The sequence below is a fragment of the Rhinopithecus bieti genome, unplaced genomic scaffold, assembly GCF_001698545.2.
Source record: "Rhinopithecus bieti isolate Rb0 unplaced genomic scaffold, ASM169854v2 scaffold_36417, whole genome shotgun sequence".
In the NCBI taxonomy this organism is placed as follows: Eukaryota; Metazoa; Chordata; class Mammalia; order Primates; family Cercopithecidae; genus Rhinopithecus; species Rhinopithecus bieti.
In genome coordinates this window covers 968,326-981,323 of record NW_016815677.1, presented here as the reverse complement: position 1 = coordinate 981,323, position 12,998 = coordinate 968,326, and the positions used below count along the sequence as shown (strand labels likewise).

Below are 12,998 nucleotides of genomic sequence, written 5' to 3'. Positions count from 1 at the left end.
CCCCCCGCCGGGGCCGGGGCCGGGGCGCCGAGGGACCTGCGCTGCGGCGCTGCCTCCCGAATGGCCGCGGCGGCGGACCGGGCTCCCACGCCGCGGCCCTAGGCGGCCTCTCGCCATGGCCAAGTGGCTAAACAAGTACTTCAGCTTGGGCAACAGCAAGACCAAGAGCCCCCCGCAGCCGCCGCGGCCAGACTACCGCGAGCAGCGGCGCCGGGGCGAGCGGCCCTCGCAGCACCCCCAGGCCGTGCCGCAGGCCTCCGCCGCCGCCTCTGCGTCCTGCGGTCCGGCCACCGCCTCCTGCTTCTCGGCTTCTTCGGGCTCCCTGCCCGACGACAGCGGCAGCACCAGCGACCTCATCCGCGCCTACCGCGCGCAGAAGGAACGCGACTTCGAAGACCCCTACAACGGGCCTGGCTCGTCGCTGCGCAAACTGCGCGCCATGTGCCGCCTGGACTACTGCGGCGGCGGTGGGGAGCCAGGCGGGGTCCAGCGCGCCTTCTCGGCCTCGTCCGCTTCGGGCGCCGCGGGCTGCTGCTGCGCCTCGTCGGGCGCGGGGGCAGCGGCGTCCTCGTCCTCCTCCTCCGGCTCGCCGCACCTCTACCGCAGCAGCAGCGAGCGGCGGCCCGCCACGCCGGCCGAGGTGCGCTACATCTCCCCCAAGCACCGCCTCATCAAAGTGGAGAGCGCAGCGGGCGGCGGGGCCGGGGACCCCCTGGGGGGCGCCTGCGCGGGCGGCCGCACCTGGAGCCCGACGGCTTGCGGAGGCAAGAAACTGCTCAACAAGTGCGCCGCCTCAGCCGCGGAGGAGAGCGGGGCCGGCAAGAAGGACAAGGTAAGGTGCCCCTCGGCCTCTTCCCGAGGTTCCAAAAGAGCCACGGTGCGCACGGGGAAACCAAGGCACCCACTGCTCTGGTGTCGAGTCCCTACTTCAGCTTCGGCCTAGGACCCTGGGTCGGGGCTGGCGTGCTGCCTCCCGGTTCTGACCCCTCCCGCGCGCTTTTCCTGGGACCGGCGGCCTCCTGACACTACCTCTTTCGCCGCTGCTCCCAGAACGTCTCCTCTCTGAGCCCACAGCCCGAGCGAGAGCGCCTGGCCCAGCCTTGCCCCAGGAAGACGGACCCAGCCAGCCCTTCCGGCTGCCAAGGAGTAAAGTCAGAGTCAGAGCTGTCAAGGACTTCAAAGAGCTTTGACTCCTGACTCCCCTTACTCCAGCCTCCACCCTCCGCTCACGCTCTAGGTGGGGAACTGAGGTCCAGAGCAAGGAAGGGACTCGCCCAATATTACACAGCATTCTCGGTGGCAGATCCGGACCGGCTGTCTCCGGCGTGTATATGTAAATCCCTCGCGGCTGCCCGGCCCCGCCCCACCCAACCCCCAGCTCCAGGTTTCCAAATCCGGGCTGCCTGGTACCGGAGCTGCTCCGGGAACCTCCACGCGTGCTTTTCCGGTTGAAATGCGCTGCCTCCAAGAGCGCTCCTCACCGAACCAGTCAGTTCCTGCCGCTGCGCGCGGGAGGGGTCAGCCTATCAGGCCCGGCTGGAAGGAGACCGCACCCCTCCTATCCTCACCTGCTTCCTTCCTGACATCAACCCTACCCCATACGGTCCCAGGAACACGGGGGGACTTTGTGACAACCGCTTCCTAAAGCATTAGGCCATCTAGTTCCCTCCCTTTGAAGCAGACGAGTTAATTACAGCCAGACTAGGCCCCCTCCTCCTCCTTCACACTCCTGTGAAGCCCTCCCTTCCCCCATAAAATAATACTTGTTCTGTCTACTTCTGGTGGAAGGCAGTGTTTTGATTAAATCTGAGGCCCGGTGGGAGAGCTCCTTCCTTCTCAGCGCCCTGGTCCGTGTCTGTTGTTCTCCCCACCTTTTTCCCCCAAAGGTAAACCTTTGCCCAGGCCTAGGCTGGGGGAGACTGATTAAGAGTCTGAGTTCCTTTTAGGACTGGACGTCCAGACAGCAGTGAGGCAGGCTCTTACCTGCCAGCTGGTGCTTGGAAAGGGATCTTTTTTGTTTGCCGGGAGAGAGGAGGAAGGGAATGTCCCTCCTCTAGTTTTTCTGCCTGGCCTCCTCTCCCCAGGTCCCCCGAATATCCTATCCCCTGCTTGATCTGCATGGGCAGTCTGTGGAGGATCCCACCTCTCCCTGGAGGCAGTTTGAGGCACGCCTCGGAAGCTTGGACTCTGGGTTTCCTCAGCACCCAGGATGCCACACCTAGATGACGACTAGCTGGGAGCCAGGTGGCCACCCAGGAGCTGTCTTGGGAGAGGGGGTAGATTTCCCTGGGAGCCACCAGGACCCTGGGCTTGTGGTTGATCAGTGAGGGAAACACCAGACTCCGTGCTGTCTTATGCATGGCCCAGGCTTGGCTTGGTGCAGGCTCTGGGGAAACCTGGAGGTCTTGAATATAAAAGAAGGCACGAGAGGGTCACGGCCAACTGCACCAGACTTTATGCATCCTCCTTGTTACCCTTCAGCCACGCCCCAGGTGGGCAGATCTCCTTTCTCTTTCACTGCTAGTGGTTCAAAACTTAAGTAAACATTTTTTTCCCAATTACAATTAAGACTGTTTCAAACACTGAGAAATGATTTGTTTTATAGCCAGGTTGTCAAGATGTTTAAGACTTGACTTCTTTTCATCACCAGATATTTCTTATGGGTCTTCTCTGTGCCCTCCCCTGCTGGGTGCTGGAACAGAGACCCTCTGCAGTGAGTGCTATGATAGAGGCCATAGTGGCGTGATGGTGATGAGTGCTACAATGAGACCTTGTGTTACAGGGTTACAGGAAGGATGAAGGGCACTGGAGAGGTTGGGGGGTGTGGCATCGAGGAGTGCACCTTGGAGGCAGGGCCATTATTGTGAGGGGGGCGGTGGTCACCATGGTTGACTGGAGAAGAGCCCTGTGCTTCAGGGAACTGCAGGTGAAGTCCCATGTGACTGAAATTGAGAGGTTAAGATAAGTTGGGCAGGGCCTGGTCAGGGAGGACCTTGTAAGCTAAGCACAGAGGGGGCCTGTGAAAGGATTCAGCTGTGAGAGTGTTGTGATCAGATATGATTTTTTAGAGGATCTCTCTGGGCTACTTTTCACCTACTAGGTTGTGACTGTAAGACCTTTGATCTTTTGAGAAGTTGCCCAGATGTTCTTTCTACCCAGGAGGAAGGAGGCAGCCAGAGAGGGTCAGCAGGACGTTCTAGTGCAGTGATCCTCAAACTTTATTGTGCCTAGAGGGCTGGTTACAACAGATTGCTGGGGTCCATCCTGCAGCAACTAATTGAGCATGCCTGATGGGGGACCTGAGTGTTTGCATTTCAGCATTTCCCAGGTTGAGGGGAAGTGGCTGAGGGTCCTGGGACCATGCTTTGAAAACCACTCATGCAACAGTGGCTTCTTCTTAACTGTCCCTCTGGGTCTTCTGGTCAGGGCAGCCTTGGAATGCAGAGACTCTGGATGCCCTTGTTTCTGCCATCTGTGTGTGGCTACCTCCTGATCCTTGGCCAGCACCCCTCCACCCCCACCCCATCAGGCAGTCAGGAAGCAGTTGTTTTCACATTATTTCCAGCCAGACAGCTTTTGGGAGGCCAGGCACACTGTAGATCCAGCCTTCCTTCTGCCCCTCACTCATGGATCCAGGAAAACCCACTTCTGGCACCTCATTTAGTCTTTATCCATTGTTAGAGGTCTCACCCGCTCACCTAGGCTGGAGTGCAGTGGCGCAGTTATGGCTCACTGCAGCCTCAACCTCCCAGGCTCAAACAATCCTCCCACCTTAGCCTCCTGAGTTACTGGGGCCACATACTGTCACGCCTGGCTAATTTTTTTATTTGTAGAGATGAGGTGTCGCTATGTTGCCCAGGCTCCTGGGCTCAAGTGATCCTCGTGCCTTGGCCTCCCAAAGTGCCGGGATTGCAAGTGAGAGCCACAGCACCCCACCCACTTTTCCGTTTGTAATTATTTGGAAGAAAAACTAGCCTTGCTGTAATGGTTTCTCCCCTAACATAGCCCACTTTTTCCAGCATTTACTTTGTGCTCAGAGATGTCTTGGTATAAGTGTGAGGAGGGGAGGTAATGAAGGATGCAGGAGACTTGTCCATGATCTCTGGCCTGAGCCCCTGGAGGAGATTGACAGGAATTTCATCCTTTGTTTCCCACTGTTTTTATCTTGGAGAATTTGGGGAGATCATCACCTAGGAGGTGGCTTTGAGCTGGATCTAGAGTTGGAAGTGGAATCCCAGCGCAGGGGAGAGGGTGACTGCAGGCTGCAGGAGTGCTTATGTGTCAGGGTGTGCATATGTAAGTGTATACGTGTGTGTGAACATAGACATGTGCATGTACGTATGTGTATGTGTATAAAATCTCAATGTGGGGCCTGTTCTTGGAAAGCAACATTTTCATGCAGCGGGGCCTTGTTTGGGGAATGAGAGATGACAGTGTGAGAGAGGTAGGGGCTTGAAGTTAGACCCCACAGGGGAGACCTTGAAGGTTGTTGAGCCAGGGAAGGGATGTACTCAGAGCCATGGTGAAGGGGCATCCAAGCTATAAACAGTTGCCAAAATCTGGGGATCGAAATTAGGGGACAGTTGTAGTTCTGGTGAGAGACGGTGAGGGCCTGAGCTCCTGGGAAGAGAAAATGAAACTGGAATAGGTAGACACATTATTCCTTCAAGTTGTGCTTTATTAAAAAAAAAAAAACAATGATTACAAAAGAGGCCAGTTACTTTGGTAGGTCTCCTTTTGTGCAGCCAAACAGGTCTCATCCAGTTATATTTTCTGCTGAAGTCTTGTTTCTTTTATTATAATTAAATAAATGTTGTTTCCACCACAATTAAGTCAGGATGCATCATGACATCAGTTTTCCCGGGTTTTAAATACATACTGATGTGTACCAACACTTTATATTTTGTCAGCATCCAGAGTTGAGTTAAATAACACTTTTTCCATAGTTACAGAATAAATAATATCATGTCTAACTTCTTTTTTTTTTTAAAAAAAAAACATCCAGCAAACAGTTTCTAAACTGCCTGCTAGGAAGGGGGAGTTCAGAGAGAAATAAGTGATGGCTAACTTTCCAAGAAGGAAGCTTCTCAGTTTGCAGTTGAATACCAGCTTTTCCCGGTCTAGTCAGGGAGACAGATACAACCAGAGAGACAATATCACAACCTGAGGAATCCCAGAAGTGTGTGCAGAGGGCTAGGAGGGCCTGAACTTGCCTGTGAAGCCAAAAAGGGCCTTTAGGAGAAGGTCGCACTTGAGCTGAGCGTGGAAAGCTGAGTGGGAATTCCCGAGGCAGGGGAGTGGGGAAGAGGGCTTTTCATGCAGAGGGGATAAAGCAGTCAGTGCCATGGCCTGGAGGCTGGAGAGGATGGCTGGGGGCAGCAGGGCAGGTGTGGCAGGAGACTGCAGGGGGAGGTTGGAGCCCACAAAGGGAAGAAAGTCTCATGTGCCTTGCTGCGTAGTTGTGAATTATCATTTGTCCTGTTTCACATAAAATCATTGATGTAGGGCTTGATTAAAGCCAGGGTCAAACGAGTTGTCAGTCATTCCCATTTGATGAACAGCCACATTCTCCAGTTCTTAAAGTGTCACTGATGGAAAAGGTCAGGGTCACACTTGGTAGCTGAGGTTTGGCTTGGGACACTTTCCCCTATGAAGTCCCATCCCCTGAAAGTAGTGTGAGAGAAATGCTGTGTGTCAAATCCAGTTTTTCCTGGTTGATTCCCCAGAAGGGAAATGCATTCTCCAGGCTTCATAGTAACCACTTAATCGGTCATTTAATTCTCACTGTCCCACTGGGAAAGGCTTGGGTACTATATTAGCTGTTGCTACATAACAAATCACCCCAAAACACCTGTGATTTGATTGTGGGCCATGCGGTCTCTATCTTAGCTCTTCAGCTCTGCCACTGTAGCTTGAAAGCAGCCATAGACAATATGGAAATTCATGGAAACAGCTGTATTCCAATAAAACTTTATTTACAAAAACAGGCAGCTGGCCTGTGCACTGTAGTTTCCAACCCCTGCTTTAAAGATAAGCTTTTATTATAGCCACGAACCTGTACATCTGAGTCATTTTTCTGGTCTCAGTTGGGCTCACTCATGCCTTTGCAGTCAGTGGGGGTGGGGTGGGTATGCAGCCCTGCTGATCCTGGCTAGGCTTTCTTACGTGTTTGGTGGGCTGGTTTAGGATGGCCTTGGGCTGCAACAATTCAGCTCTGTTCTGTGTGGTCTCTCCTCCTCCAGCACATGTTCGTATGACGGCAGCAGGGTTCCAAGAAAAAGCAGGAGCGCATGAGGTCTCTTGAGGTTGGAAACTGGCACACTGACCCTTCTGTTGACCAAAGCAAATCTTAAGGCCAGCCACGATTCAAGGAGAGAGGAGGAGCTGCAGTGTCCCATGGCAAAGGGCAGGGATACAGGCAAGCCATTAATTAGGGCCTTCAATGCCATCATCTACCTTATCCCCATATTCCAGATAAAGAAACTGAGGCTTAGAGAGGTTGATGACTTGCCTGATGTCACACAGCTACAAAGTGATAGAGCACGGATCACACCAGTGCAGTCTTGAGTTCAAAACCTATATGCTTCCTCTATTTTCCATGGTTTCAATGGAAATAAGTAGTGTAAAGCTTGGATATTTACAGGAATATGTGTTACATGTCTCCTCCTCCCCTTTACTTAATGCTACTCTTCTTGCAGCCCTCTGCCCTAATTTCTCCACTTTCAGCCTTGTCTTTGGTGTCCCTAGAAGAGGCCCTAGATCTGGCTTTTCTGTTTCTCTCTCTTCCATCTGCCTCAGAGTTCCAGAAATGAGATGTTAATGCAGCACTTGAGTTATTTTATAGAGAAATTCTGAGCACAGAGTTGGCACATCCCAAGGGACAGCTGCACAAAACGTGAGTCTTGTAACTGTAATGTCTTCTCATTCTAACACCAAGCATTCCTTCCCTTCAAGGATTCGCCAGGCTGTGTGTGCTCTGTTTGGAGAAAGAGACTGGCGGTACACTGGCCCTGATCAACAAGGAACTTAAGTTTCCTTGAAAGAGATCAGGTGACTGTCCTCTCTAATCTGACAATCTCAGAACATGACTGATTACCCCAGGGCTTAACCCCCATGACTTGACCTTATCCTCTTTTTGCCCCCAGAGCATTTCTGACCCATAAAAATTAGCTTTAAAAGTCAAATCTGAAACAGCTGTGGTTTCCTCTGATCAGTCAGCAAGGTTGAACTTGCCTGTGGTCAAGCCTTCTCCTGATTAGTTTAGCTTGTGCTGGGAGAGCCCAGAAGTGGTGGCCTGTCGGGAATGGGTAGGCCAGCTTGGCCCTAGAAAATAAACTGGGACGTGTGACTTTCCAACAGAGCTGGGATGCTGGCTAGCTGACGGCAACACACCCTGTGGTTTTCTGAGGTTGGTTGATGGTGGCGGTAGGAGTAGTGCTTTTTTTTTTTTTTGAGGCAGGATCTCACTCCTGTCCTCCATACTGGAGTGCAGTGGCACAATTACAGCTCACTGCAGCCTCAACTTCCTGAGCTCAGGCGATTCTCCCACCTCAGCCTCTCAAGTAGCTGGGACTACAGGCAGGCACACACCAGCACACCCAGATAATGTTTTTTTTTTTTTTTAAGTAGAGATGGGGTTTCACGATCTTTCCCAGGCTGATCTCAAACTCCTGGGCTCAAGTGATCCGTCTGCCTTGGCCTCCCGAAGTGCTGGGATTACAGGTGTGAGCCACTATGCCCAGAAGGTGGTACATTTTCTGCACGACAAAGGCGGTGGTCGTCTTTGACACCCTAACTTTCATATGGCCTGTGCTGACTGAGGAATTGCTATATTCAGGCCACCATGAGGAGCTGTGTGGATACAGGGATGAACCAGGGCCTGGATAGTGCCCGCTCCTGAAAAGCTTATCTTCTGGTTGAGGACACAGGAACCAAGGTTCAAACCCACATCTGTATGTCAGAATTTATCTGTAAATAAAGTAGTGTGGGTGAGCTAAAAGCCATCTTGGCACATAGACTGTTCTGGGCAGGGCCTTGATTTCATGGAGCCACAGGAGAAGCAGGGTGAGGAGGAGGTATTTGAGTAAGAAAAGCACAATCACTTGAATTAAGGGAGCTTTCCACTACAGTAATATTAGCTAATACTTTTATTGTACATACTGTGAGCTAGGTGCAGTTCTGTGTGCTTTGTATGTAACCTTACTCCTCACTACAGTCCTTTAAGGTAGCTACTACTACTGCTACTACTATTCTTATTTTTACATATGAGGAAACCAAGGCACAGAGAGGTTAAGTCACTTGTCTAAAGTCAGGTCAGCTGGGTGGGGTGGTTCACGCCTGTAATCCCAGCACTTCCTGTAATCCCAGCACTTTGGGAGGCCGAGGTGGATCACCTGAGGTCGAGAGTTGGAGACCAGCCTGGCCAACATGGTGAAACCCCGTCTCTATTAAAAATACAAAAATTAGCTGGGCGTGGTGGTACATGCCTGTAATCCCAGCTACTTGGGAGGCTGAGGTGGGAGAACCGCTTGAATCTGGGAGGCAGAGGTTGTAGTGAGCCGAGATCAGGCCACTGCACTCCAGCCTGGGCACCAGAGCGAGACTCCATCTCAAAAAAATAATAATAATAAAGTCAGACAACCAGTAAGTGGGAGAGATGAGATGTGAAGCCAGATCCAGCATCTATTTGTAACCACTGTGCCATACTACCTCAAGCTGCACAATCCCATGCCCGAATTTGCTCTATTGTCTCTGCCTTATTTGTGGCTAGACTTACTCTTTGTAAAATATCCCCTCTGTTGGCATGGTAGAAGTGACTGATTCCAACATTTATGTAAGTGTTCCACAGCTTAAAGGGGGCACTTTCACACCGGTAATTTGTTTGCTTCTCAGAGCCACTCTGTGAGGAACGGGCTGTAATCTCCCTTTTGCAGGTGGAGAAACAGAGGCTCACGGGGAGGAGTGCCTTCTGCCCTGCCTCACAGCAGAGGCAGAGCTGGCAGCCAGTATCTGCTGTGTGTATTGACCTTGTGTTGAGGCCAGTGCCCTTTGTGCCGGCGTGGTGTGGAGGTGGCGTGGCCGAAGCTGGAGTCTACAGGAAGGGTGACAGCCTGATTGATTTCCGCTTCTTCCCGTGTTTTGATTCTGAAACGCTTTGCTGAGACCATTAAGGAGCATTGACAGAGGACCTTGCTTCCACAATGGAATTTTCCTTCTCTTCCTGTTTGGTATTTTCCAGTAATATTTCTATTAATGTTTCACTTTCAGCGGCACTAACTTCCTGAGAATTTGAGCTTTCCTAACTCCCGAGGCAGGAAGAACTGAATTTTCCTCTAAATCATTCAGTTCCTTTCCATTTTCTCCAAGGGGAGCTGTCTCTGGATTTCCCATTATGCTGTAAAGGAAGGATCTTGGAGGTGGGTCCAGGGGATGGAGAGAGAATTAGAGCCCCAGGGAGTGACTCAGGCCCAGTGTTTTCCAAGCAGCATATAATACTCCTGGTCAGAAAGGGGCTTCCCAAGGCTGAGGAGGGGAGAGTGACTCGACAGGTGGGCGGGTGGGTGGGGAAGCAGATCCCCTGGCCCACTGCCGGGCCTTGACTTACAGGCTGGACCCAGAGTTCCCAGCGGGGCTGTGAGAGCCCATGCCAAGTCCTTTCTTCTCATTCATTCATTCAGTAGACATTGTTGAGAGCCTGCTATGTGCTGGGGATTGTTCTGTTTAGGTGCCGGGAATAGAACCGTGAACAAATCAGGTAAGAGTCTATGCTCCCCTGAGCTTGCTCTCTCATGACAGGAGTCAAGTAAATAGTTATGTCAGGGGTAGGGACTGTGAAGAAAGTAAAGAGGAATAAAGAGGCGAGGGCAAGTGTGAATTTGGGGTGGGATGCTTTTTGTATGGGTGCTCAGAGAGGGCCTTGCTAAGGATTGTGATGGCATGAACCACCCTGCTCTCCGAGGAGGGCATTCCAGGCAGAGGGAAGAGGAACAGTGCAGAAGCCTGAGGCAGTAGCATGCCTGGGTGGTTCAGGGAGCAATGCAGAGATGAACGTGACTGAGCGGAGCAGGTGAGGAGGAGGTGTGAAGGCAGATGAGGGCTGAGAGGTGTGGGGCTGAGGAAGTTGGGCCTCACAAGCATCGAAGAGGCCTTCCTCGCTAACCCTGCGTGAGATGGGGGCAGCAGAGGGTTCTGAGCAGAGGAGCCAACCACGCAACTGACTTGGGTTTTTAAAGGGTGGCTCTGGAGATTTTAGAGCAGAGGGCACCAGCAGGCAGACCGCTGGAAGCAGGGCTGTGGCAGCAGGTGATGAGAAGAGGGTGGATTCCGGTGTGTGGTGAAATTGGGCCTCGGGATTTCCTGACAGAGATGAGGGAGAAGAGCCAGGATGGCTGCAGGGTTTTTTTTGGCCCTGAGCAGCCACCAATGAAGCAGATTCAGCAGCTGAGGCCTAGGGGTCCAGAGTGGGCTGCACCCTGCCCTCTGGGGCCAGGAGGTGCCTGAGATCCCAGGGAAGAAATGGATGGCCCTCTGTGTGGGCCCTGTGTAGGAGGAAATGGGGAAAACTATCAGGAAGAGGAGGCCTCATGGGAGATGGGTCCAGAGCAAGGTGTGGTTGGGGCATCTGAGACAGAGGGGATCCCATCCACAGTGGCTGAGATTGGAAGGGGAACTCTGCTGTGTGCAGTCAGGGGTGGCCAGAGCTTGGGGCATGACATGGTGTATTTGCCAGGGATAGAGGAAGGTGGCAAGGAGCCGGACCCCACCTGCCACTGGTCTGAAATTGCCCCAATACTCCTAATTCAAAAGAAGCCACCTGCTGTGTTGCGTGGCTGAGCTGGGCACCACAGGAGGGTGGAGACAGTGCGGTAATTAAGTCTCCAGGGACAGGGCTGGAGCAGCCACTGTTTTGCTCAGCAGAGCATTTCATTGCTGGCTGCTTCTGATAGGAAGTGGTCCCTTATATTGTGGATTCACTGGTACATGGGCTACGGGGAGTATGCAAACAGAACTAGGAGGAATGAGAATTTGCAGGTTTCTCCAGGCTACAGCTAAATTCTAAAAATGAAAATCATCAGAAAGTTCTTAACAGTGAAACTTTACCATTTCATTGGACGTGCACTCCCAGAAAACCAGACAGCCTGGTAATCCCTCTGGTGCATTCCAAAGCCACACATGTGATTGGGGACTGCGTGGCATTTGCAAAATGGCGTGGTGCCTACCTGCCCTGTGTGGGGCCCCAAGTTGGCTGTGCTCTGAGCCGGTTCCTCAGAAAGGGGCCAGCTTGCATTTTGAGCTATAGTTCCGCGTTTATCTCTTGACTAACCTTTTACCCCTTGTAACAAAATTAAGACAAGTTTGGTATAGAAAATAATAAGTAAGCAAAACTCAGAAACCAACCCTGATTCTATAATTCAAAGAAACCACCATTAACATTTTACTACTTTTTTATCTAGCCATTTTTCAGTGCATGTATTTATATATATATGTTTATTTTCCCTCTACAAAATTAAGTAATACCATCTATTTTTTTTAAACTTAAAGACACAGAAAGATGTCTACAATATCTTAAATATTTAACAACGGTAATTTAATAGCTGCATTGTATTCTGTTTACATGTTAGGCTTTTCCTCATTTTCACCAATTTAACAGTGCCATAATGAACATCTTTGTAACTTAATTCTTTGCATAGGTCTATGATTATTTCCTTGGGGTTGATTCTGAGAATTGTTGGATAAGACAGTAAAAAGTTTGATACATACTTTCAAATTGTGTTCTAGAAAGACTTTACAAGTTGACACCTGTTCTACCCTTCTCACACAATCCTGGGAATTCTAATGCAAGTTAGTTGCATTTGCAGTTTCCTGGATTCCTTGTGCAAACATGTGTTGACCATGTGTTGCTTTTCTAAAACTGTTTACTTTATCATCTGTTCATTCTTTTCTGCTGCAGGGTTTTCTCTGTTGATTTATAAGAACGCTTTGTGGGTTAACAATGGCAGCTCCTTGCCTGCCATTTGGGTTGCAGAATATTTTTTAAAGTTTGTAATTTGCCTTTTGGTTCTATATGTGGCAATTGTTGGTTACAATGAATTGTTTTCTATTTAATCAGTCTCCACATTCATGATTTCTTGAGCCTGCTGCTGAGAAAAGTCTTCCCGTTTGGGCACAGTGGCTCATGCCTGTAATCCCAGCACTTTGGGAGACCGAGATGGGTGGATCACATGAGCTTAGGAGTCCGAGACCAGCCTGGGCAGCATGGCAAAAACCTGTCTCTACTAAAAATACAAAACATTAGCTGGATGTGGTGACGTGCGCCTGTAGTTCCAGCTACTTCAGAGGCTGAGGCACGATAATTGCTTGAACCCAGGAGACAGAGGTTGCAGTGAGCTGAGATCGTGCCAGTGTACTCCAGCCTGCAAGAAGACAGAGCAAGACTCTGTCTCAAAAAAACGAAAAGTCTTCCCTACTCTAGTATTTATATTTTCTTCTAATACTTTGATGGATTTTCTTTTCTTTTTTCTTTTCTTTTTTTTTTAACATTAAAATTTCCATCCCCCTAGAGTTTGATTTCATGGTATGAAGTATGGTTGTCATCTTATTTTCCAAATGGCTAGTGTGTTTCTGGACACCCTGTATTGCTTGTTCATGATCTGTCTGTTTTTTCAGGTACCTTTTTAGACTTAAATATTTTGACTCCATCTTACCCTCACAGTGTTTAGGTATCATCAGTGATTATGATAAGGACGATGAAGGCCTGTCTTTATAAAATGACACCTTTCTTCAGCAGATACCCATGTGCTTATTACACATTCAACTCCTGACATCTGAGGAAAGTAACTAGGTATAAACTAGGGCTTCATCTTTACCCACCACAACAGAATGCCAAACCTGCTGTGGTGGGTGGGATGTGGCCAAGACAGCCTTGTCTTGCCTCTAGTGAAGTCGGCGTCCTCCTCTGATACCAGAGGCTGGGCTGTCTAGGTGTATTTGAGGCGATC

At 50.5% G+C, this 12,998-nt stretch overlaps 1 protein-coding gene across 1 annotated transcript in view; it reads left to right on the top strand.

Moving 5' to 3' along the window:
- Window positions 1-6: 6 nt before the first annotated feature.
- SHB (SH2 domain containing adaptor protein B) overlaps window positions 7-12,998 on the top strand; it is a 148,323-nt gene continuing 135,331 nt past the window's right edge. The window contains exon 1 of the mRNA XM_017853567.1: window positions 7-832. Within this exon, the coding sequence (XP_017709056.1) occupies window positions 116-832 (717 nt within the window). The 5' untranslated portion in view covers window positions 7-115. The remainder of the gene's footprint in view (window positions 833-12,998) is intronic.